Raw genomic sequence first — 27,788 nt, forward strand, 5'->3', positions numbered from 1 at the left:
TAGATATTACACATTATTCAAAAGCCTAATATCTAAAGACTGAAATTAGTCTTAGAGTCATCTTGCAGGTTATTTTAAGTGCAGCTGTAGCAATTGCCTTCTAGAAAGAGGAAATGTCCTTTGGTGCATGTGTGTGTAGCATAGCATAGCATTCACATTTTAGCCATAGTTTTCCTCTCACCAATATTTCTTTCAATTCTGTTTCTGCTTTCTCACTTTGTGGACTTTGTCAGGTTTAGGTTTTGCACGTTTGTCAGTTATTCCTAACTCTCTCTCTCTCTCTCTCTCTCTCTCTCTCTCTCTCTCTCTCTCTCTCTCCCTCTCTCTCTCAACATTACAAATTTGTGTCTTCTCTGCCTACGTCTCACTGGTTTAAGCATCTGAATGCATTCCATCCTGTTATTATAACTGTATATGCATTGGACAATTGGTCCGTGTTTCTCTAAACTGCTCTCATTTGGAAACATATTTTTGTAACCCATCATCATGTAGAATTCATTTTGAATCGAATCAAGACAGCAGTTGTCTTATGTTTGTAAGGAAAGGCATATTGAGAACTGCACCAGGCTGGAGGGAGATTGTGGGGGAAATTTGAGCTGCCGACAGCATCCCAATTAACCATTTTAATGTTTTTAATGATTAATCTAGCAGTATAATTGGTAACCATTTTTAATCTCGTACCTTGGAGTCTTGGGTATGGTGCGAGGAAGGCAGTTTCTATAGTAACCATCTTGATTATGGAAATTGGTAGGGGTAAATGATTTGATGATATTCTGTCAGCTTGGGGTTTTTTTGCACTTGGTACAGGCAGATACACACTTGCGCGCGCACTCATACCTGCACATTCACTTCCTGTCCTTTTGTTCCTCTTCTTTGGTGGGTTCTTTTGTTCTGACAGCTGCTCCGTAATGGGACCTTGTCCCTTACCACTTCTTCATTCTGATGCTCATTGGCATACTGAGAGGTGGCATGACAACACGCAGTCACTCGCTTCCTTCCTACATCCTCTCTCTTCCCCTGCCCCTCCTCCTTTCTCTCCATCTGTATCTTGCCATATGATCCCCAAGATGGTTTCGGATCACAAATGGCCATAATGGGGCTTTTCCTCATCAATTTGAGGATACTGAGAGTGCAATTGAGGTTTGTTTTGTGTAACACAAACCAGATAGAACAGTCTTGGCAGGTTTGATTTTAATTTGCAGCTTATGTGAGTGATAAAAGCTGTTTTTTTTTTTCTTCTTTTAAATCCTCAGATTTCCGCTTTCCACCTGCTGAAATTGAATACCCCCCATGCTTATGTCTCCTCTCTTGCGTCTTTCCTCGGAGGCTTAGGATTGGCGTGTCTTGAACTCGAATTCAATATTGTTGAAAAATCATATTGAGCACTGGATGAAATTGTAGTACGGACCCTGAGGCAATGCGATGAGTATGAGACATGGCAGCCACACAGACTTAAATGTTAGGCACTGGTCCAAAACAAGCCAGTTTTAGACTGTGCTTTTACAATGCTCTTTTAAGATTATTACTCATCACACTGTATACGAGATTATCCCTGAAAAATCTTGGACATGTTCTCCGTGTCAGATTATACAATGAAGATCCTCTAATGATAGACCTGCGATTAAAGAAAATCACTAGATTCTGCTTACATAACAATAAATCGGCATGATTCGGGCCCATACATAAAATATGGTTGCATAAACAGAAGTGAGCTTGAGGTAATATGGACATTTTTTTTGTTTACATTTCACTATTGTCGCTAAAGTATATGTAGCTGTCCCGTGAGCTTAATCCAATACCGTCCTCCTATTGGTGGCATTTAGATAAACATTGTAGACCTCATGCTGACACCATAATATCTGACACTGTACTATTTGGTCTCAGTATCACTAAATTGAGCACCAATGTGTCACATTATGCCTTCTAAGACCACCGTTCATTTACGATGTGACTTTTTTTTGTCTAAGACAGCAAAATTGGGCCAAAAAAACTTAGTGTAAAGCCAGCTTTAAAGTAAAATGTCTCTCGTTGAAGAGCTTGTTTCTTTAGGTATACACAGAACAGAAGCTGATCATCGATTAACACCGTTACTCTGTGAAGAGATGCACAGAGCCCCGTGTATACCAGAGCTGTTCTTTACTCAGCTTAGTCCCCTTAACACACTCGTCTTTCATTTTCAACCCTATCTCTCTGTCTCTAAGCAAAGCAAGCGCACTTCCTCCCAGTTCTCCATGTCCTACACTTCCTGTTTGCTGAGATGAATGAAGGCTTTCCTCTGAGCTGCTCCACTGACGCAAACATGCACCAACCCCCCCTCTGGAAAAACAACTGCGTCCTTTCAGGCGTCCCATTTCATTATTGTCATAACGGCCTTTGTAATATGGACCGTAAAAGTTCAAGACACAATAAGGTGGCTCAGAGTTGCACAATGCGGAGTGTTCTGTTGCGCCACACATATATATGTATGTGCGTATGTGTGCACATGCACAGCTGTCTCATGTACCTCCTCATTAATACTCACCACAGCTGTGTGTCAAAGGGTAGACTACACAGCAAACGCATCTCTTCAAAAATCTATATTTGCCCTGGCAGTGTGCTCTGATGTCATCATGGCATGTATGGTTTAACACTTTGTTTAGTGAAAAGTGATTTTCCCTGTCAACCCAGAGTCAGATCTTAATATGGCAAAATCAAAAGAGAATCAGTGATGTGTTCCAGATTCGTGAAGGCTGTCTTTTGAGAGTATACTAAAATTTCTGCTATAAAATTCCAAATGCCTCTAAATCATGGAATATATCTTTTTTTTTTTTTTTTTTTTTTTCTTTTTAAATGAGTTTCCCTAACATCTCTGTTACAATGTTCTCTGATGATGGAGAAATTCCTGCCAAACCCACTCTCTAGAGCCGATAAACTGATAAATGTTTAAGAAACGCTCCTCCTCCTGCATCTTGGTATACAACAGCAGAAGAGACAGAATTGTGAACAAACACTGCACCACAAAATGTTTTAACTGGTTTAGCAGAAGAAGGCAAAAAACTGCCTTCATTGCATTGGCGCTGACTGTGTGTGACAGTTTGTAGGATCTGATCTGGGTCAGCCATGATTTTAGATCAAGTATAAAGGCAGAGAGAACAGGTCTTTTGAGGACTGTAATTTGGATTTTTTTTTTTTTTGGTCTGTCATGCCATTCTGGTGAAGAATGCCACAGAGACCCAATTGCCAGGCTTGCTGCCTGCATTATTCATTCATTCCTTTTCCGTAATTTCTTTATCCTCATCTGGGTCGCGGTGGATCCAGAGCCTACCGTAGGAACACTAGGAGTGAGGCCGGATTATGAGACCCGGGATGGGACACCAGTACATCATTGGGCACCACACACACTCATTCACACTAAGGAGCAATTTAGCAGAAAGCCTTCTGTCAGGTTTTTGGAAGGTCTGATAACCCAGAGGAAACCCCTGCAGACACGGGGAGGACATGTGAAACTCCTCACAGACAGTAACCTGAGCTCAGGATCGAACCAGGGATCCCTGTAGCTGTGAAGTGTCAATGCTACCTGCTGCACCAACCTGTTTGCCTGCATGTGCTCTGTTAGTCACGCTCCAGATCCCTGCCACTCCATAAACCCAATGCAAGCCTTTTTTTTTTTTTTTTTTTCTATGGCAGCAAATTTTCTGAATTTAGAACATGGGCTGCACTTTGGAGACCCTTCTCATCATAGCCATCACTTGCATGCTTTTATCGCTTGCATGGCTCCACGCCCAGACTCTGGAACCCTGAGTCCAGGGAACATAATGTAACATGACAGATTTTGGGTGTGGCCTTCTCGAACAGCCGGTGTAGAAACGAGTGCAGTGACAGCTGGGGGGATGAGGGGCGGGGACTGAGAATGGAATTGGCTCCAAAAAGGATACACTGTCTGGTTGCGCCACAGTATGCTGGTTTAGAGAGCAGTTAATATCAGGCTCTGTGCTGTATATATTATAAATCACCTGTCAATAATGTTAGTAAATGTGATATGTTCTCTCTCACAGAGGAGAGGGATTATGCAAGTAATATTTTATAATTCCACAATCCTTTTTGTGTCTGGTTTCTCTCAAGGTTTCATCCTCATGTTGTATCAGAGGTTTTTTTTCTTTACCACTGACACCGTTACCTCTGACTTACTTGCTTTCATTCATATATATATATATATATATATATATATATATATATATATATATATATATATATATATATATATATATATATATATAAATAATATAATGTATGTATATGTGTATATGTATATATAATATGTGTATATATGTATATACATGTCACCAAAGTTTCTGGTAATCTTTCTGCTTAGTGCTGCTGGACACTATTATAGCTATATTCTTGGAGGTCATTCAACAAGGCCTGATCAGCATTGACCGATCTGGGGGAAGACTTGACTGTCTGAGAGTGGTGACCCATGACCTTAAAACAGACTAATCCATAATGTGAATGCAGTGTTTATGGGAATGTTCAGCATAAAGCTCAATGACCCTTGATCAGTTAGGTCAGTATCAGTCTGATATTAAACTGGAAAATATATGCTTTCTCTTCACGTCACTGTGCTGGAACAATGAGAACGAGAAGAACTCTGAGAATGAGAAGAATAATTTTGTGTACCAGCTTTTATTTCATCTTCTTGTTTCCGTCTTGCAATGATGGGGAATGGAATCTGTTCATCAGTTCTAGGTGACTGGCCTATTTCTAAGCTTCTCTGTCAAAGGAAGTGCCCAGGCTAGGGGGTTCTAGTAGTGTGTGGTCCTCTTCCTTTAGTACTCCATTTATGCAAAAAAAACCCAATAAAAATCTAGAATCTAGAGAAATGGGAGTAATAAAGGAGGACAGCCACAGGAGGAGGTAATTCAGGTAAAGGAGGTCATTCACATCACATGTTTATATTAATACACCTATTTTGATGCATTAAATAATGCAAATTAAGAAACTGTTTTTTACTTTACAAAGAAAACATATAATCATTGATATGGTGAAGCTTTCCATGGAAGGAGTCTCCAATGTCAACACTTTAAAACCATGAGTACATTTTCCACCACTGTGTCTTCAGAACAAAAGGGTTAGCACTTCCCAGTTTCTCTGTAATATAATAAGATGCAATTTCTGAGATTTGTGATGTGACTGACTCTTTATAGCTGCTATAAATAAGTGATTACACCATTCCACAACATTAACTGTAAATGGTTAAGAACACAAACTGTTGTTCATAATAAATAAATAAATAAATTTTCCTATAACAGCAGCACACCGTCGTGTTTTGTTCCTTACTTGTTGTATTGCTGTAATTAGTTTCTATTTGAGGTTTGATTACAAATAAGTGGGCTTAAAAAAAACCCAATAGTATTACCAATCTGTCCTCCCAAATCCTTTTAAATGCATAATTTATTAGCTGCACTGAAATAGATTCTGCAGTGCCTTTTAACTTAACTATGCCTTTGGTCTCAAGTTCCTCCCACGATAACCAAAAGAGAAGTTTTCCGTTTGCGATATTTTTAGCTTTTCAGGGATTTTGCAACAGTGTCTTTTCCCAAACCCCACTTCTCTGTTGGAGAGCTTTTTTTAATTGGCTTCAGAATGATTGCATGGGCACATGGTTTTCATGACAGCATGTCTTTTGACTTTTCTGTAGCATTTTGTGAGACTGGGATATCTGTGGAAACTCTGAGCACATCTCCACTGTGACTGTGGTGAGACTGCATCAGATCATACCCAATGTTCTGGTGGTCTTCAGGCTCTAATTGCTGAGCACATTACTGGTTTAGTTGCCCTTTTGCATGATTTTTATGCCACAGAAATGAACTGCATCACTTATTAAAGTCTGCCAGGCAGATTTGAAGACGTAATTCAATCGTTATGCTTTACGAGTAACATGGGGTGAATCTGCTCTCACTTGAACAGTCCTTCCCTAGTATAGACCTGATCTTAAAACATGTCCCAGTTTTGGACACAGATTTTTTTTTTCTTTTCATAACTTGATCAGCCATGCCCTCAACACCTACACACCCTGACTTGTGGTCACCTGACCAGGGTAAGAGAATAACAATTTGCCTCCATTTTAAATAATCTCGTAATAAGTATCAATCAGCTGATTAAATATAATGTGAACTATATTTAATGCTAACTGAGCGGTTCTCTCCCCATCCTCCTACTAATACTGTCTTCTTTAATTAAAGCAAATCCAACAAGTATTCAAAATCACTCAAATCCAACTGTGACATGCTGGTGGTTGATTTTGTTACAGCATATCAAGCTGGTGTGTCAGTTTGGTCAGTTCGTCTGTCATTTATAGAAATTGTAGGATGTTTCAGAAATACCCCGTGAGCATCTTTGGCAATGAGACACTGACTCATTTCCTGGTTTCGGTAAATTATACAGCAAGCGGCAAATTATATGTGACAGGTGTTGACAAAGCATGCAAGCCAGCAGGCTAGCCTAGTCATTATCTCACAGTAACTGAGAATTTACTGGCTGTTTTCTTTTCGCGCGCCGACCCTTTAATATCATTACTCGAAGAATGTCACGGTGGTGCCATACCCAGTGGGGAAAGCATGGTGTCAAACTCATGCTGGTTTCTGAAATCTGTTGGCATGCTGAGAAATTGTGTGTATGAGGAATAGGGAAGTACCAGGCTTAGAATCCATGTGGTTGGATTTGATCTCTAGATGTTTTATTGCACTGGGGTCAGCTATTCAAGCCAGTAATATTAAATAAATTAATTCTGATGTCTGTTATGGAAAAAGAAAAAAAAAAGAATATAACCAATATGGTACGTGGTGAGACGAATTCCACCATCAATCATTAACACTTTGGAAAGGCATCCTTAATCTTGGCTTGTGAAAGCCACTCAAACCACTTATTAATGATTAAAAAAAAAAAACATGAATTGTGGTCTATAGACCCTTTCATTGAGGTAAACAATAGCAAAGCTACTGGGCATGTCCATTCGTAAAGCATTTCCTGTGCCACCATTTTTAAATATAAAGCTGTAGAAACACAGTGACTAATTCATACTTATGAGACTCCTAAAAAGCAAGCAAATAAAATACAAATACATGATTGTTTGTCATTACCACATCCTTTGAACAAGAGGCTTGATGTGTATCATTTCCTTGCTGATAACTTAGCATAGTTTGAATGCTTAAAATGTACTCTCTTAACAGAAAGCTGCGAATGATTTGCTTTTTGTAATGCAGATGGTGTCTGTATTCGGTGTTGTATAGTTGGAGCATGTCAAACGTGACCTAAAATTTGCTCAGCATGGTTTGTCACTAGCAAGGGAAGAGAAGTTGTGAGTGTATGACTAGCTAGCTTTTTTTGTTTGGCAAACGAATGCATTACACAGATGAATAGTCACCTGTTTAGGATACGAATTGCAGTTGGAATGTCTGTCGATTTTTCACGTCAATCAATATTGTGTCTTTTAAACATGTAATATTATTATTAATCCAGCCATCTTGCTTCACTGCAGCAATCTAAACTTTTCACTTTGCTTTGCTTTTGGAAATCAATGCACTTGATTTCTGAAAGCAAGTTGTACCTTGCCTGAGGGAACATCCAAAAACTGAACAACATGGTCCTAATTATAATTTGGACATCCTGTTAATAATTCAAGCTTCCAGCCTTCTTCGTTATTGTTTTGAATGATGTTTACCGTCAACCTGATATGTTTTAGGTACAGCCGTGTCACTTCCTGTGTTCATGAGTATCAGTTCTATAACATAGGCCGAAAATAACGCAGCACATAGAAGGATGTGAGGTCACTGCAGAGAGCAGAAACCTCACACTTCATTCATCGGCTGTTGTGTTTTGAGAGAGAGAGAGAGAGAGAGAGAGAGAGAGAGAGAGTGTGTGTGTGTGTGTGTGTGTGTGTGTGTGTGTAGGACAGAGGTCAGACAGTGAAAATCCCACTTCTCTTTGGTGACACAGTGGAACTGCCACTCTCAGCTTAAAACACAATAGAGCCGACAGATCGGGCTATCAGTGCTTTCGTTGACTTTCACACTCCGTTCTTCTGTGACATGGGACAGCGTGATGACTGAGACCAAAGTCATCAGGTTTTTCTATAACAGAAAATGCAAAGGTAAAGTCAAAATAATTGAGTACAGCTTTATTCTGTGAAGAAATGTCATGTTCATGTTTTGCATTCGGTTCTTAAATCTCTTCAGTCTAATTTTTTAGCCTAATCGTTTATTTCTGTTTGATCAATGGACAGCAATCGTTTGAAACTGATGCCGGTTCACGTTTAAAGGTGCTAGCTTGTTTCTCTGAATTCCCTTAATTGTGGTGAGTAGGTACAGTGTGTGATTTATGCAGCATTTGCAGTGCCTCAACTGTAGTTTTTATAACGTCGTCAGATTACAACATCATTTCTTTTCTTTAGAGTTGTGTAATGGATGTTTTTATGTTGTACAGCAACGTGAGCCGTCTAACAAGCTCTCCAGAGTTTATAAAAAAAACGGCATAATTTGGCGTTTTAGTTGTCCGGCCATTTGTAAGGCGAGGAAATTCATTTGAGGTCATGCTTCAGTGCTCTGTGGATGTGAGAGAGAGAGAGAGAGAGAGAGATGGATGAGAATTGGAAAGTCATAAGTTGGGAAATACTTCTGTAATGGAGACCGAAGAATATGAGAGGGATATACAGTACACTCTATTATTCTCTGTGATACCATGGCAGTGTTGACTGCTCGATTCTGATTGGTCAGAACGTGTTGATTAATTTTCTATAGCAGCACAGCTCTGATGGTAAATCTGGCTGCAAGGTTTACATTAATGCGCTCGTACTAATATCAGCCCGTACAGGATTTTGCAGAGTTTTTTTTCTGATTGTTACGGCCAAAAAGGTTTTGATTTTTTCCCCAAAACTTACAATGCAACGTGCAGTGTTTCGTGGGTTTTTTTTTGTTTGTTTGTTTGGTTGGTTGGTTTTTGTTTTGTTTTTCAGAAAACTACTTGAATTCACAAAATTGCAATTACACAAAATAGTTTTTCATGGTCTTTCACAGTGATGTTTGCTGGTAAGTGAGGCCTTTTAGCTGTACTCAGGGTTAACACGTGAATCGAAGAGGGCTTTCGCTGAATGCACAGTGAACGTCACATGCACAGTGAGGTCACATGAAACGTCTTGCCCTGAATCTGTAGAAAATCTGCGATTCATTTTTACAAATAATTGAAAAAATCAAGCTCTTATGAATATTGCATCATTTGCTTGATTTTGCATTAATCTCTGCGATCGCAAAATTGCAAAATCCTAGGTCTTGTTTCTATAGTAGTGACTTGGACAGCATCTTGTATGGTGGATGCTCCATATAAATGGGTTTTAAAAAGTGTCATTGTTAATATGATGGAGGTTTCTTGATGAAGATGAGGAGCAGTTTTGGAAGGTCGGTGCTTGGTAACAGTCAGAGGTAAAGCTGTGCATGTTTTCAGACATAGGCGGTCTTTTAGGATGGAGGGGTTTGCAGTTTCTCTGTAAAATGACAAGCTGCATTGTTTTGTCTTTTTAACTTTAGGAGAGAGGAAAAAATGCTGAGGGAGCCACCATAGACATGGCGTTGTTTCACGGATATTCTACAACAATGTGCAATGTGTCATTCTTTAATTAATTAATTAAAAAACTAATTGCAACCATGCTTTGCTTTATCACCAGACACACATTATCAGGAGATGATTAAGACTGTAGCTACTTGGAAAATACTTGCTTATTTTCCATGGTTAATGCACATTAGTTAGGTAGTTAGGTAGGTAGTTAGTTAGTTAGTTAGTTGCAGTGTTGTAGCCTAGCTAATTATGCTTGTGTGCAACAAAAACTTTGGGCTGGGCAGCACATTGGAGCTTTTATTCACCTGGTAGGCTAGTTAATGATCGAACAGTTTGTCCACCTATAAACAGCACACGCTTAAAGGAATCACTTGTATGGTGATTATGGTTGCAACTTTACTGGAAGCATATCATTTACAACCTTTTATTTTGTGGTCAACAGCAGACATTACATTCCTGGGTGGGTTAGGTGATGAAATGTTGATGAAGAGATGATATTAACTTGATTTCCTTCAGAAGGATGTTACAACCTGAATGTTAACACATGTGTAGCTGCTGAGGGTGTCGCTGAATTGTCGAAGATTGCTTATGATAATACATTAAATCCTGGTACATGACTTGTCAGAACTTGAAGGAATGCCACAAATGAATTAACTGTAAACCTCTCTTTCTATCTTTGGCAGAGATCCGGGCTCAGCTGGTAGAACAGCTCAAATGTCTGGACCAGCAGTGCGAGCTACGTGTGCAGCTCCTCCAGGACCTGCAGGACTTCTTCCGCAAGAAGGCCGAGATCGAAATGGACTACTCGCGCAATCTGGAGAAACTGGCTGAGAGGTTCCTGGCCAAGACACGCAGCACCAAGGACCACCAGTTCAAGTAAGAACCCATTTGGAGAGAAAATGGTTGGCTGGGTGTATCACAAACTGTTTGGTTAACAGTCTACAATAGGGATTAAAAATCTCAATCTGCTTCCAAGAACCATTTCCATTATGTCAGTTCGAAACCTAATAGCTCTATATATTACTCATAAATACATTATTCATCTAAGACTATGTGGACAACTGACCAATCACACCTATATGTGCTTGTTGAACATCCCAATCCAGATCTAGTCCCCCTTTGCTGTTATAATAATCTCCACTCATTCTAGGAAAGCTTTCCATTCGGTTTTGGAGCATGGCTGTGGTGATTTGTGTTTATTCAGCCACAAGAGCATTGGTGAGGTCAGGCATTGATGTCGGTTGAGTAGAGCTGGGGTGCAGTCAGCATTTTATTTCATCCCAAAGGTATTCAGTGTGGTTGAGGTCAGGGCTCTGTGCAGGCCACTCGAGTTCTTCCACTCCAATCATGTCAATATGAACTTTGCTTTGTGCACAAGAGCATTGTCATGCTAGAACAGGATTGGGCCTCTTAGTTCCAAGGGAAATTATAATGCTACCTCATATAAAGACATTCTAGACAGCTGTGTGCTTCCAGTTTTGTGGCAACAGTTTGGGGAATTTTTCATTTTAACCAGAAAGGAACTTGCAAAGATCATTCTTCAGAATCATCATATATCAATACTTTTAGTACTTTAAAAATAAAACCAGAGTACATTTTGCTGAATAACAGCTAGCTGGCTGACTAAAACTAAAACAGTCGCATAAGCTAGCTACATACGCTCTGAGGTTATGTTAGCTAGTTCATTTAACCACGGAGTTAATTCTGACAATGCGTAAACACAAATGGCTGTTATGTAGCAAGAGTACAAAAAAATGTTCTATGAAACAACACTTGCAGCTGTTAATCTTGATGGTGCTAGTTTGTTATGGTGGACAGAATACTGGCATTGTCTACACCAAGAGAGATGATGCATGTTATGCTGCTCTCAAATGTGGCCAATTGTGCGTCACTGGTGCTTTCAGTACATAATAACAATCCATAACTATTAGATATTAGTTATTAGATAGTGCTCCAGTTTTTAAATTTGCTGATGTTATGTACACTGTCATGTTTTGGTTGCCTGGAAACCTAATTGGATAGGCTCAGATACTTTAATGACATGGCAAGCTAGTTAGCTAGTTAATACAGGCTAAGGGAAATAAATGAGTATACCATATGATCATGAAGCATTTGCACTCTCGACAAAAAGTCAACAAGTTCTTGGTCATTGTTTTGTCTCTTAGCAGTGGTTTTCTGTGTAAACGATATACATCAGTCTGGCGAATGGTTTATATTTTCTTTCAGTATATGTTAAAACATGAGGTGACCGCAGGAGAGGTATATGCCACTGATCTGCACGATATATTGCCAAGTTTCATTAGTGTTTCAACATACATGTGTGTTCCTCATTCTACAGTCTATTGTTTAAACGCCATAGTCTCGATTTATTCGCAAGCAGAAACGTGTGAAAGGGCAACGTGCCTGCCTGAAAGGAAACCACAACTCACAAGAAATGTAGCACTGGGTTCCAATCATCTTACTGTTTTTGCTTCTTTCGAAATAATTAGTGCTTGTTTTTATTGAATTTTCTTTACATATAGTTTTTTTTGTACCAAGTTATCTTTGTGATAAAGTGTCAGGCGGGATGCATTTTTACATTTCTGTCCTGATAAGTAGCCTTTTGTGTTCCAGTTTGCCAGTTTAATCTGTTTATTTTACTGTATATCGCCATAATAAGGGCATACATTAGATTATTGCCTGCTTAGTGGTGCTTGTTAAAAAACTGCTGTATGTTCAGGCAACCTTTAATGAACTTACTTAAAATTTTAAGGATTTTTCCCAGGTAATGTGAATTACTAGATTTGTGAATATAGCCATTTTTGAACTGTTTTCTTAATATAACTTACGTGATTTTTAGTAGTCAACCTTAATACAGATTTTGAGTAAATCACACATTTGTTTACATTGTTTTAACTACTTAGGGGGAAAAAAAACAGATTACTGATTATCTTAAAATTACTGGTGTCTTCGTGTCCTTTGTAAAAAAAAAAAAATTATTATTTATTTATTTATTTTTTTTAAATAAAGAACCTTTTCATGTAGAACCTTTTTCTTTTCTAAAAGTGTAGTGTTGTGTGAGCACATCTGTCAAACATGGACCTTGTAAAGCTACTAAGGCTCCCTAATGTGGAGAAAACAATCATATTGCAGTTATACTGTTGAACCCATAATATGTTACACAATTATTTTATTCGTTTGCTTCAGATCAGTCAAATGTCACAATTAGCCACCCAATCTGGAATTTCTGACATTTCTATATTTCTGAGATCCAGTAGTGTCAATGTTGCAAAGGCCATTATTGCAATAATATCAGGGTGTCTGATGAATCCTTAAAAAGTCTTAAAATGCCTTAAATTCCTTAATGTAAAAATAATGCCTTAATTAGCATTAAAAAGTCTTAAATTCATGTTTCAAAGGTCTTAAAAATCCAACCGAACCGACACTGTAAAGAAGATTTAGATTTTGTTTTCGCTAGTCCCTTTTTGAAATGGTAAACCTGTGTCACTGAATATGTTTACATGGACAGCAGTAATCTAATTATTGACCTTATTCTGAATAAGACAATATTGTGATTAAGGTGTTTACATGAGTTTCTTTTAGAATATTCCTTTCATGTTCCTGTTTTACGTTATAGAACATAGATCGATTAACGTCACACGTGATTACGTTACCGCGCCACGCCGTCCGACGTCCCTCCAGAATTTCACGTATCGACATACATTTCGTCTTCGTTATCGTACCATATACGGTTTTGGGTGTTACATTTTTAATTTTACGAAAGCTGCAGTTACTTCAAGTGCAGTTACTTATTTGTCATGTTATACGTGCATATAGACAACAGCGTTGCACTCACACCAATTTCATCTGTCTGTGCTGTGAGTTTGAGTGACATATAACCTGATTCACTTGTATAACACAACACGCACCAGATTCACTTTGGTTTTGGTTAGTGTAATCGCAAACAGTTTTTGTGGGCAGAGGTTTACAGCATTTCACCTGATTGGTAATGAGAAGTGAATTTAAAAAAACTCTTGAAAACCGTCTTCCTGCAGTGTTCTGCCAAAATAAAAGCCACAAGGTCTAACACATAAAAGTGAATTAAGTCAGAAATATATTACTATTTGTACACCAAATAAAAAATAAATGAATAAATAATAATAAGTATTATTATTATTAAGTATTATTCAGTGCAATAGAAATATTACAAAATATCAATTTTTCTTAATTTAAAAAATTTCAGTATATTTATAACACTACTTGTTACATTACACTGGCATTAAATTACAAAAGACCTAGTAAACATTGCTGTGAGGGGGTTTCTAATACAGCTGCTGAGAGACTGATGGTAAATTTGACACCTTTTTCTCTTCTGACTGCCGTAATCCTTCTGTCTATAGGTTTTTTTCTCTCTTGGAAAGTCATGGGAAGGAAACACTGTTTTTTTTGCTCTTTCACTGTTAGAGAATATGGTAATGTAAAAATGCTATTTGCTATAGTCTCCCATATCCCTCTATAGAAGTTTACCCTGCTATAGTTGACTTAAACCCAGAAATGGATGTGTATGCATGAACACAATCCGTTATAGCTGGTGTATCGTGTAGCATGATGAAGAGACGTGCAGGTCTTAAAAAGTTTTGTGCGGATACCTGCAGATATCCTGAATATACTGTACAGCCCTAAATGCTACAAGCAAGTTGGGATTGTTAGCAGGAAACTACAAAAGAACCCACAATCTAGGTTTATCTCCATCCATCCATCTTCTATACCGCTTTATCCTTTTCAGGGTCACGGGATGACCTGGAGCCTATCCCAGGGAGCATGGGGCACTAGGCGGGGTAGAGCCTGGACAGGGTGCCAATCCATCGCAGGGCACACTCACATACACATTCACACACCCATTCATACACTACGGACACTTTGGACATGCCAATCAACCTACCGTGCGTGTCTTTTGTACTCTGCAAATGAGCTTTTCCACCCTTTTGTGAAAGATCTGTTGTTGTTGTTGTTGGGGGGTTTTTTTCAGTAAAGAAAGGATGTGGGAGTAATGTTTTACCGCTCCTTTTAGTTTTACATTCATAACACAGATCGCTTTACATGTCACATTATGCTTTTCCTGTAAGTAGGTGTGACTGGATTTTACCCACAGACTTGGCTCTTTTCGTTTTAGCGAAAGGGGCATTCCAGCTCCTGACAGTTTCGCCTTCGGCAGATTTCAGGCAGGAGGAGATATCAAGTGGAACAAACTTTCTGTTCTCTTTTTTTTTCTTTGACTTCTCTGCATTTCACTTCTTTCTTTCTTACCCCTCCTCCTCCTTTTCACCATGTGCTGTAGGCTGTTTGTTCTCTATTTTTGTCTGTAGGCGCTCGCTTTATTTACAGTACACAAGTTTTTTTCCCACCTGTTTGACTTTCTTAGATGAAATTGCTAGAGGAACTATCTAAACCACAGTGATCAGAAATGAATGCTTTTGGTTCAGCCAGGGGCTTTATGGATTATCAGATCTCTATTGTGAGCGTAAGATTGCTGCAAACACACCAAACGTGTGCACAATGAAGTGGCATTTGATCCGAGAGATCTTTTAATAGTGTAACTGCACTAATAAGCTGACGAGTTGAGACGTATTGAAAATATCGTCATATTTCTACGATGTCGATGATGTTTTGCTCAGGTCAGAAGTTCTCCATTATTACCTCCCATTTAGTTTGTGGAATTTCCCTTCTCTCATCCCTTTCGCTTTTGATTTCTCATTCTATGATTCGTGGAATTCTCTTTCCCCATCGCATTCTTCCTTTTCTTCTCTCCATTCTTTACAACCCTCTGACCCACATTAAGTGTGAATTTCTTGCTGTATCCGTTGTACCCCGTCTCCTCACACATTCAGAACCGCAGGAATCCAGCTCCAACATCTGCCTGCGTTCACAGTGAAAGCAGCATCTGCTAAGAGCATGATGCCATGAAGGAATGTGAGGTATTTTCCAGGCTTGCTGTCAGTCAGGAGGCCCTTGCATGAGGGATTCTGGGCAACGGGTGATGATTCTCCAGAGACCTCTGGCTTACTGGCTATGTGCTGAACGGACAAATGCCTGAGCTGACGGTTGGCCTGCAGTTGCAAGAGCTGGGAAGAACTCTGGGCTTAAATGCACTGTGTTGAAGAAGGTCTACAAATTGTGCATGTTGGTCAGCGAGGTTTCTCATTTGTCATGCTCTCTTGCAAGCTATTGTGTTTTTGAGCATTTATTCTTTGCATAGATTACTCAAATCATACATTTTATTAGCTAGCCCACCATATATAATAAAAGCTCTAATGCACTACTAGTGTATGTGATGTAATGTTCTGGATGCAAGATAGCTGGTTAAGTGCGGGGTGGGGGTGGATAAGCATATATGACCATTATCCTCTTCTAACCAAGTTTTTAATGGAGCACATTATGTGGTGAAACAACTTTCAGCTGTTTGCAATGAACAAATCAAACAAAAGCAATTGAAATAGTTCAACATGAGTGGTTTCCCCAAATTCAACTGAAAATGCAACTTATAATGAGTCTCAAAATTATTCAACCCCCTGAAGAGAATCCCTCACAACAGCACAAATATACAAAACAGGTGTTGTCTCAAGCACACCTGATGCAGCCAATCAAGGGCTTCATTAGTTGTACCAGGTGTGCTTGAGCTGGAACACATGAAATACCTGAACTGACTAGGGGAAGAAAATGAATTAAATACCTTCCCCAAGCCAGTTCAGGTATTTCATGTGTTCCAGCTCAAGCACACCTGGTACAACTAATGAAGCCCTTGATTGGCTGCATCAGGTGTGCTTGAGACAACACCTGTTTTGTATATTTGTGCTGTTGTGAGGGATTCTCTTCAGGGGGTTGAATAATTTTGAGACTCATTATAAGTTGCATTTTCAGTTGAATTTGGGGAAACCACTTGAAGTGTTCATTGTACTGAGCTATTTCAATTGCTTTTATTTGATTTGTTCATTGCAAACAGCTGAAAGTCTCTAAATTTTGACAATAAACCTGATTTGCACTGGGGATTGAATCATTTCCATTGCAACTGTATGTTACAATAGAAATGGTTCTGTACATCATGGATACACTGTATGTACTTACTCAAGTAAGTGCAAGTAAGCAGTAGGTTTTTTTTTCTTCTCTTATATCCACTGTAAATCTGCTTGTCTTGCTTACTCGATATTAGCTCGTCTCTGCTTCCAGGCAACTGATTTGTTCATCCCTATTACTGCTTACTTTTACGCTTGCAAAAGATTTATGTCAAGATCCTTTTTTTTTCTTTTCTTTTCTTTTCTTTTTTCTGTAGATTATGTAAAATTTGAATTGATTTGTTATCAAAGTTACAACATTTCTACTTTGCCAGTTAATTCCTCACTTCTCAGTTACACCCTGCAAATGCGTTTAGGGACAGAATGACAGATAAGAAAGAGGAAGGAGGGAGAGTGAAGGCTCTATTTCAGTGAATGTGATCAGTCTCATGAAACTAGCACAAAGAGGAAGAGCTTCTTAGACAATCATCAACTGAGGAGTGATGTGTCACATGGTCATTAGCTCTGTTTAACGCTGCTAGCTGTGACTACAGGGCAGTCAGACTATTCTAGTGCTCAGAGTGACTCGTGATGAGAAGATCACCAGTGTGTATGCGTGTGTGTGTGTGTGTGTGTGTGTGTGTGTGTGTGTGTGTGTGTGTGTGGGTTCGGGTTGGGTGAATGCTAGCATAGTAAATGTTAATGCACCCCTTAGGGTAACTTGAGCTTATTCTATAATGCTGAAACAAACACACTAAGGAATATACATCATAGACAATTATTCATTCACAGAAATGTTTTAATACATGAACAGAGAACATAATGAATAGTGTTAGCAATCTGTCACATTTACACCAACCACTGCATGGTTAGCAGGACTAGCCTAATGTTTACACATAGGAATATAGCTTCTGTAGTTGGATGATGTTATCATTATTACAAAATCTATAACTGTCTTTTATTTAAAGGTAACCCCAGTTATTTTCATGGACTTATGAGCCTGTTATTTTAAACAGGGTAACCCCTCATGTTGTATATTTTGAAGGCTATTAGCTATTATTTTCTTTAACTGTGGAATTCGCTTCATAACCCAATACAGTGAAAAAGGGAGTGAAGAACTAGGAAGCTTTGATGCAGGACTTGGTATTGATGGTTCTGGTCAAGTTTTTGATTTTCCCAGCCCTGTTCATTGAGGTTTTCGACATTCCTAGCCCTTCTTATGATGACTTTCAACATTCCCAGCCCTGCTTATTGATGTTGTTGATATTTCCAGCACTGCTTATGGAGATTTTTGTTTTTCTCAGCCGTGCTTATGTTGGTGTTTGAGATTCCCTGCACTGCAGCATTCCATGTGTTTCTTGACTCCCAGTTAGAGGAAGACGTGAACAGTACCAGTACACTAAATGGTCCTATTGCAGTGTTTTAAAAGGCTCATCATAGTGTCACTGTAATCTTCTCCCTAACATTTAATATATATATATATATATATATATATATAATATATATTTTTTTTTTATTCAAGGCTGTGCATGAGTGAAATTACCATGGCACTTTCTCCTCCGCAGCAGTGTTCATGCAATTGCATTTTCCACAGCATTGTCTGCAGTATTTATCCACTTGTCATTAAAGATATGAGTTTAACCTTAAGAACTGACACTTGTGTTTGTGTGGCTGTCTGGCTGTCTCTGTGTGTAAAGGGGTAGCTGGAGTTTCATTTCCTATCTACTCTGACGTGTGTGACTGATGACTTTCCGCCGTCATGCCCAGCTGGAAGCCAGGGCCTCATAAAGTCCATTCTCACCAGAGTGTAGAATTCTCTGCACCACTTATCATATATATAACAAACAAGGGACTTTCAGGAGAAGAGTTACATGCTGTATTTTCATGTTTCAGGAAATGCTGCGGGCTGCCTTGATTCAGAACATTCTCTTATTTTAGGGCACTTTTCATCTGCACTTTTTTTGAACTATGGAATCTCTAGTGTAAGGATTACTTTTTCTTAAGTTAAATAAAGATGTCATCTAAACCATTGTTTTTTTTTTTTTGTAGGTCTGTAAACTTCGTAATATTGTTATTATTAATGGGGGTTTTTTGTGGCCTTTTTTTTTTTTTTGCTTAACTATATATTATGACACATGTCATGCATTGTGAAAATTCACCCAAGTATCATATGATATTTTGGCCTTAACAGCACTACTGTGTTAGTTTTCTCTATGTAAGGAGACTTTTGGGACACCCTGTAGAAAAGCTGTGGTATAAGTGTCTATATCTTTAAGTAAATTAGTGAATTTAGCTGAGAGAGTGCTGACTGTATAGTGAGGGTACAACACAAAGGACAGAAAATATTTAATGAGGAACACTCAATGCTCTGTTGAAGTCTCTCAGCCACTGCACACATTCATATCATTCTTGTACAATCTGTCTGGCTATACATCAGGAATTCGCTTCCTGACTGTTATCCGAGCGTTTGGGATTCCTTCTCTCTTTTTATCTATTGAGCCAAAAGTGCTGTCATGCCACCGTGTCATGACTTGGACATATGTTGCCATGGGAACCTCGGCCTTCGTCGTGGTCTTTGATAAAAGACTCATTCTGCCTCCAATGACCCCTCTGTTAATTGGGTGACTCCTCCATTCATTTTTTTTTTTTAGTGGCCTTTCCCAGATGACTCCAAGCTACTTGTCATGAACCGGTGTAATCTCATAAAGATCTGCCTTTTTGAGCTCTCGAGGAAGTGTGTAGTTGTGAGAGCTGTGTCTGAGCATTTAAAAAAAAATAAAAAATTATTTATTATCTATCCACTGTAAAAATTCATTAGGGTGCTATGGAACATCCTTTAAACTGCAGTTCATCTGTCTTAATTTACTCATGAGATCGATTCACCCCCCCCCCACCCCCCCCCCCACCCCCACATTGTGCAATAGCAATTCCGTGTAAGCTGCAAAGCTACAGTGCGTGCTCTGACAAGTGTGTTTCTCATTCCTCACGTCGCCGCAGCCGTGCCTTACAAAGAGCTCTGTGGTACCATTTCTAACATGCATATCCACTTTGTTTAGACAGGATTTACAATGGTGTGTGGGTGTGTGTATGTGGTTCTGAGTGTGATCTTAAAGAACAACATAAAGAAAAAGAAAGTTTCAACAATGTGCCTGCCTTGCATTTATTCTGAACTTAATTGTAGAAAAAGATCAGAAAGTGTGTGTGTGTGTGTGTGTGGTGGGTTGGGGGGGTATGTTTTTTATTTTTTTCAGATATTCCATAAAAGTATTTTTTTATTATTTTATAGAGTTATGGTACACTTGGAATTGAAATGGACTTAATTGAATTATATACTGTGAATCTACACAAAATGGCCTATAATATAGATATGGGGGTCTGTATAGTTTGCAAAGTTATTAACAAAGTTATTGAAATACTTTTTAGTATGTATCATTTACATACTAAATATCATTTACATACTTTATCATTTCTAAAGCATACAGGTAGGAAGTCTTATTCAGTAACAGACATTGTAATACTATTCTTGGTATCAATATCGGTATCAAATTAAAAAATAATGGCAAATCCAATCCAATAATCCAGTAATCCGGCTTTTGAGTCTATTATGGCCCTGATTAGGGTTAACCCATTTTTCGGAGCGCAGCATGTTGGCACAGCGGGTAGTGTTGCTGCCTCATAGCTCCAGGGTCCCCAATTCGATCCTGAGCTTGGGTCTTCCATGTTCTCCCCACATCCATGTGGGTTTCCTTAAGGTTCTCCAGTTTCCGACCACTCCCTCCAAAAATGTGCTGTTAGGTAGACTGGCTATCCACGACACATTTTATGCCTTGAACGTGTGATGTTCCCGGACCTGATTTGTACAAGTAAAGCCTGTTGCCATCATACCCGTGAGGTTGGCATCCGAATCTTGCAAAGATCAGTGTTTAATCAGGATCAAGTACCAGCCTGTACTCAGAGATTTTATATCCTTATTGTATCGAAAAAAATGAAAGATGAGATGAGTTTATGTCGAAACATAATTTTCACTTATCTTGGTTTGATTTTCAGAAATGCAAAACTTTGTGGAAGTAGGCTGATTAACAATGCATGTTAATTGCAGTTATTATTAATATTATTATTATAATTCTTTTTTAATTGGGCCTGATGCAGGCTGCAGAAGTCTTTGTGTGTTTGTATGGGCTGCAAGTTGTAAAGGGTTAGGAACCTTTGCTTTAGGTCACTTTCACATTCTGGATCACGTGAACGCTGGAACTCTTGAAAATGGTCAGGGGATGTCACATATCCTGGGCAGTTCATGCAGCTAACCAAAAAAGTCATAATTCTCATAACTCTCTTTTGTGTTTCTGTTTCTCCAGAAATCTTGTCAGAGCTGTGAAACAAGTGGGCAGTGTAAGGAGGAAGGATGCGTTCCTGTCTCTTCCAGCTTTTATTTAACAGTTCTAAATCACCTTGCTTGTTTAGCAAGCAAGTTAGTAGCAGCGTGGAGTTGCTTGTTTGGAGCAGGATGATGAATGATAGTTGTACAATTTTTGGCTCTTTCAGGTACCGCATGATGGAACTAACAGCATGAACTGAGGTCATGAGGCTTTGTAAACATACTGGCTGTAAGATATTAACAGAGTTGCTCCATGGTCCCTGGTGGTTACACACTTTTTCAGAGTCCACTTACTGATGAACAGGGTGAACCTTCTAGTGAGCTTGTGTTTGTGTTTAAAACTATCTTTCTGAAATAAGGATGAGGGACTGTCCTTTGTGTAATTGTATACATTATATGCGCAAAAAGATCAGCACTAGTAGGATAAGAACCAAGAGAAACAACCTACCTCATCCTGTGTACCGCTTTCTCCCTGTCAACTATGTTTAATGTTTTCTCAAAGCTGTAATGTGGTTAGATGTCTAGGAAAACCATGAAACAACAAAATGTCAACTTTGTACTTGACCGTAGTCCTTAAAACGTTAACAACATTGTTAACAACTTAGGAAGAGCTAAGTCAGCTAGCATGCTAAATGTTAGCTAGCATGTTATATGCTGCTAGCCATGCAGTAATTTTATCAAGTAGACAAAGTAAATTAGGTACAACAGCTCAAGCCAATAACATTTCATATCTTTTTCTTACCTCATCCTGTGTACCCCTTTCTCCCTGTCAGCTAGGCCATGTGGTCCATATCTTCTATATGTATGAGCTATAGTGCAGAGCTTAGCAACGTTTTCTCAAAGCTGTAATGTGGTTAGATGTCTAGGAAAATCATGACAAAAACAAAATGTCAACTTTAAACTAGTCCTTAAAACTTTAACAGTGTTAACAACCCAGGCAAAGCTAAGTCAGTGAGCATGCTAAATGTCAGCTAGCATGTCTGTGCTGCTAGCCATGCAGCAGCATGGGTGCTTCTCAGTACTCATTGATACTTCCTCGTTTCCTCGTTTATCAAGAAGACAAAGTAAGTTAGGTATAACAGCTCAAGCCAATAACATTTGATATCTTTCTCTTATCATTCTTTTCATACGCTCAGGTTACTGTTTACTCTTTGGAGTTCCACACGTTCTCCCGGGTTCTTCGGGTTCCTCCCACCTTCCAAACTTTTAAGGGTTGATTGCCTACTGTAAATTGCCCCTGGATGAGAATGAGTGTGTGGTGTGTCATGGGGTGCTTCTCAGTACTCATTGATACTTCCTCGTTTCCTCGTTCCTCCGTCCTCCAGCCCGTGACCCGGAAATTGATCTTGAAGGACATATCAATTCTCTAATTGCACCACGAGGAGGCGAGGACTGAGGAAGCTTCCAGAGGAGCTTGGAGCGAGGATACACAGGTGTATCCTATCCGGAAGTGTTGTCTTGTCAAAAAACCTGTCTTGTCAAAAAACCTATACACATATAAATTTCCCTCCTCAAACTCGAACAAAAGTCCTTCGATGATGTGATGGGATTTTATGTGAAATATAATTAAATAATCATGTGCTTACAATGAGTATTATAATTAATTGATCCTTGAATGTTTGGATATGCAAAGCTGCACAAAAGATGCGATAATTTATGTGTTGTTCATTAATTCGTTGTTGAATAACCCAGACATTTCGCATACTATCAGTGCATTTTTCTTTATTAAGAATTTCATTATTAACCAAATTCCAACAACATAGCTCGCATCAAAAAGATGAGCATAACGGCGGATCCCTGAAGCGCAGTGAGGTAATCCATCTGAGCAGAGTCATCATTAATTGGCGTCACTTTGAAGTGTAGTTTGAGAGAGCGAGGATATTCCATTTGACTTGCTTCGATTCCTCTCTCCTCGCATCTCATCCTTGCATCCTTCCCTCGCATCCTAAGGGGGTGGAGCTAAGATGCACGGAAAGGAAGTGAGGAAAGGAAACGAGGATGCACAAATAAGAAATGAGAAGCACCCATGGTGTCCTGCGATGAACTAGTGTTCTATCCAGTGTGTATTCTTGCCTCTTGCCCAGAGTTCCTGGGACAGGCTCCGGATCCACCATGATGCTGATCAGGATAAAGTGGTTAATGAAGACGAATAAATAATGAATGAATGAATAAATAATTTAAGGTTTATGTTTAGTTTTTTTGTTTTGTTCTAAAATACTACTGAAATCTGTGTTTGGTATGGAGTACTACAGTTGCTTTTGGGCTGGTGAGGTTGATGGGTTTATGATGTTTGGGCCTCTACAATCCAGTTTGATGGTGTCCTTGTTCTGTCACGTCTACTGAACCTGAGAGTTATTTGTTGAGTTGACTTACCAAAAAACTCTTTCTGTTTGTTTGGGTGCTTTTTTTTTTGGCTGTGCTAATGTGTATTAATGTATGCTAGTCACACATGTATGGGCCCACTGCCAATCCCAGCTGCTGTCTATACACATTTATCCAGCTAGGTGCATAGGGCAATGGTCCAAGTGTGCAAGTTAGGACAATTAATCAAATTACCCAGGAATTGCTTATAATGTGTGTTTTAGAAACACTTAAGACGCAGGACAGTTCTTTTTATGGACCCGATGAAGACCTGTTGACATTGTTAGTACTTCCAGAGATGCCCTTCTTAAACCATATTTTTGTGTGCAGACAACTATATAATCCAAATAGCTGTTAGAGAGTTTTGTGATGGTCCCTGAACTGCCTTTGTGTCTTTGTCTCGATCATTTAGGAAGGAGCAGAATGTGTTGTCTCCGGTGAACTGCTGGAACCTGCTGCTGACTCAGGTGAAGCGTGAGAGTCGTGACCATGCCACCCTCAGCGATCTCTACCTCAACAACATCATACCACGCTTTGCCCAGATCAGCGAGGATTCTGGACGCCTCTTCAAGAAGGTGAGTGGCTTTCTTTCTTTTTTCTTGCTTTCTTTCTTCCTTCCTTCCTTCCTTTCTTCCTCCCTTCCTTTTTTCCCTTTCCTCCCTTCCTTTTTCCCCTTTCCTTCCTTCCTTCATTTCCCTTTCCTTCCTTTGCTTCCTTCCATCCGTCTCTTTGCTTTGCTTTCCTTTCCATTCTTTCATCCCTCCTTCCTTTTCCCTATCCTTCTTCCTGCTACAGTATTCACCCTCAACCATGTTCACTTCACTTGCTTCCCTCCCCCTTGTCTTGTTTCTTTTTTCACACCTTAACTTTCTTTAATCGCAAATAATTCGTGCAGATTCTGATTTTTTTTGGTCTGTACTGTCACACCTCTTTAGAGTCCATTATCCCTCCAATGGTCAGTGCATGTAGTCCCTCCCACAATCCATTCCATCTGCCCCCTGCCTGTTTATTGTTTGAGCCAGTAACTGCTGTATTCAGGGTTAGCTTTCATTTCAAGTCAAGCAAATACAGGCCCTCCTTTTTAGTGTTCCCTCCAAAATCACTCACTCAAAGCATACAACACTCACTCAAAGCTAGAAATGTTTTTGACTAAAACTTGCTCACAACTTGCTATTTCAACTAGGACAAAACAAAGTAAAAACTGTGAGTAGGAATTTCTAGTCAGGAAGTTGTCCTCAACCCTGACGTAATAGCAACATTGCTGCTCAGACAATAAAAGTAACACTTCTGTATTTGTAACGTATATTATAATAGTATTTGGTTTAGCTAAAACAACAGAATTAATAGCTGGTCAAATCTATAATATTGACAGATGCTGTCTTTTCAGTCGTCTGCATAGTCCCAGATAACTCTTTCCATCTTGATTAATGCGATGTTCTAACATCTCCAACATGTCCACCTATGATGGATTAAGGCCTACAGTAGCTTGGCTAATTCAGGTCATAGCACCTGAAATCCAAGCTAAAATCTGGCTGAGATGGCCTCTTTTGAAAGCAGGTTGAGCAGGTGTGAGACGAACCATTCTGTATACACTTCTGGCCCTCATGTTCTACACCAGTGGCTCAAGAGCTAACTGCATTGGTTTCTAGATTATTCTTTTTTAGGGCCTCTGTTTTATTGTGTTCACAATTCTAATGGTGGGCCCATTGTCTAGAAAAGCAAGACAGGTGGACCTGCTCCACTTTTGTTTTTGTGGTCTTGTGCCTTCTGGAGTCTCCAGCTGCCCCGCTAATCCCAGTCAGCACCTCTTTCTCTCTCTATTTCTATGTTTCCACTGTCTCACCTCATCACTATTCCCTTCATTGTTCCAACACTCCTTCCCTGCTTTCTCCAGAGCACAGTGCTTCAAAAACGATGGCTCTTTAATTGAACGCTCCTGGCTAGTACCTCTCCGGAGACTCGCCATGGTTCTTGCTGATATCTGCATTATAGGTCGTAAGTCTCTGGTATCTCACACAAGCCCCCCCTACCTGTCATACAAAATGAAACGAGTCTGTCAGCCATCCTTAGAGAGTTCTTTATGCTGTACTGTAAACCTGACACCAGTCATCGTCTGCTGTCTGAAAGAATGTTCTGTGTGGCTGTGGACTGAAGATGTATTTGATAATGAAATTCTAAGTTGACGTGTTTAAACTGCATTCATCGACATTGACGTTGGTCTGTTTTAAGCTACATGACCCGACTACCTACTGACAGTGGTGCCAGTAAGCATTAGCCCATGCTTCATGTCTAAAGAGACCAATACAGCGACATTTTAGTCCTTTATTCTGTCCATCTCTATAACCTCCTCATCTATACACTCTGCTCAAACAGATCGAGGTCCAAAGCTTCAACTTTCTTGCTAATCTATGCTATCATGCTTGCTAAGTGCTCAAACCAAGTCGCTGCCATAACTGCCCTAGCACGAGAGCGTCATATGTCCGCATTGCACTCTGGACCCTTGAGTCCACTGTTTACGGTCTTACAGTCATTGCTTCTGCTTTGGAGTTCTCATTAATGTGACATTGAATGTTGTTGAAAATGTTGAGTAAGAAATGAGATTTAGGAGTGATAAGTCAATCCTGACCGGTATTCCTTATTCCTAACACCAGAATTGCTAAGCAGATGACAAATATTTCAATACAGACTCGTTTTAGGTTGGTGTTTTCCATTAATTACCAGGTTAGGAGGGGTCTTTGAGCAAGGGAAACTACTAAACTGTAACGGAGTCAAGACATGCCCCCTTCTTTATTCTACCACAATGAAAAAGCTTCTTTTTTTTTTAGTGATGCATTAGTGAAGATACAACGCTGATTCTTTTTTCCCCACCTTTATGGAACAGGCATCCTATATATACCTCTATACAAGATGCCTGTTCCATATTTTATGTTATTCAGATAAGATGTGTTGTGATGGTCTACTTGACAGCTAGTTTGGTCCATATTGCAATCAAAGTGGAATATGATTTCAGTGGTATCTTCATCCTCAGAGCCTGCCCCTTTGAAATTCAATATAGCATATCGCTCTGTTATGAGTTTCTGCATCAGTAGCCTGGCTGCGTAAATAAAATTGCAGCTGTCCAACTCGGTTGCATTGAAAAAATACACTCCGGAGAATTGGCTGACCTCAAGGCACTAATTATCAGAGAGTGTCTATTCCATCTGTTGACAGTCTAATGCATTTCTCTGCAGAAATGTGGTAGGAGTCGTAAAAACTGCACAGAGTGACGAAGCAGGAGACGTCCTTCTGAGGACACAGCATGGTTTCTGTGCTTCAGTTGAGGGAGTTCAAGAGTGACGCATGCATCTGTTGTTTCAGAAGGAGATGAGCAGGTTGAGATCAGTGGGGAGGGATTAGGAAAAGCTGGTGGTGTGAGTGTTGTGTGGTTCTGGCCACTGAACACTGCTGTGCTTTAACAATAGCGCTCAGCAGGGCCTAGTTCCAGCCTGCTGCAGGGTGCCAGTGGATTCACGCTAACCAAAGCCAGTCTTCTGTCAGAAGTGCACACGAAAGCAGTCATATTTTCCTTTGATGAGTGCAACCAGTCACTGTGGGCTGTAGGTCAGTGTTCAACAGGCGCATGCGTCTCTCCTTTCTAGCTTGAGCTGATTTATGGAGTTAGTCTTGAAGAAATTGACTGGCCACCTCCTATTTTGGCCTGTGTGTATGTGTGTAAAGGAACAGAAATTATGTAAGTAAGTAAAATAAAACAGGTCTATGTTTTGACCTCCATTACTTATTACAATATTGCATTATCAAATTAGGTTGAATTGGTTGCAAAATTGAGGACTAAAATGTTTAAAAACACATTAATATTATTAATTTTTCCCCCTTTATGTACTGTAAGCATTTATGCTGTATTCAGCTATTAGAATAATCAACAACCAGATCAGTAACATTAAATACGCTATTGATAGAGGTTTAAAGTATACCTAAATGTGCCATTTTAAACCATTTAAACAATCTGTGTGGGATAATCAAAAGTTAAATGCTTCTATTAGTTGTCAAGAAACTGCAGTGCCATCCCAATTAACAAGCCAGTTAGCTAACTTTAGAAACTAGCCTAAATTTTTCTTTGGTTGACACAAGCTGAATTTCAGAGAATTGTCCTATTCTCCATTAAGATTATTTACCAAACCTGTAAAATATACCATGACAATCACAATTGTGTTTGTTACCAACATTACCCAGGTTACTTAAGCTAGGTTTTGTTGCTGAGGCTTTTCAGGTACAAGGTTATCTCTGTTTCCTCATTTGTAATTGGCACATTTGTAAGTCGCGTTAGATAAAAGTGTCTGCTAAATGAATAAATGTAAATGTAATCATTTGCTTATTGTAATGGGTTCAAGCCTTTTATAATTTGTGTTTTGACCCAAATACCAAGTACATAATCAGTTATC

General features: G+C 39.3%; 1 protein-coding gene across 3 annotated transcripts in view; it reads left to right on the top strand.

Annotated features, from left to right (window-relative positions):
- Window positions 1-27,788, top strand: part of srgap2 (SLIT-ROBO Rho GTPase activating protein 2) — a 109,526-nt gene that overhangs the window by 41,787 nt on the left and 39,951 nt on the right. For 2 of the 3 annotated variants that reach the window (XM_053653203.1, XM_053653204.1), the window contains exons 3-4: window positions 10,269-10,461; window positions 23,762-23,924. In XM_053653203.1, the coding sequence (XP_053509178.1) occupies window positions 10,269-10,461; window positions 23,762-23,924 (356 nt within the window). Of the gene's footprint in view, window positions 1-6,228; window positions 8,129-10,268; window positions 10,462-23,761; window positions 23,925-27,788 lie in introns of those variants that run through there. The other variant, XM_053653205.1, reaches the window with a different exon arrangement.

The sequence above is a fragment of the Ictalurus furcatus genome, chromosome 21, assembly GCF_023375685.1.
Source record: "Ictalurus furcatus strain D&B chromosome 21, Billie_1.0, whole genome shotgun sequence".
In the NCBI taxonomy this organism is placed as follows: Eukaryota; Metazoa; Chordata; class Actinopteri; order Siluriformes; family Ictaluridae; genus Ictalurus; species Ictalurus furcatus.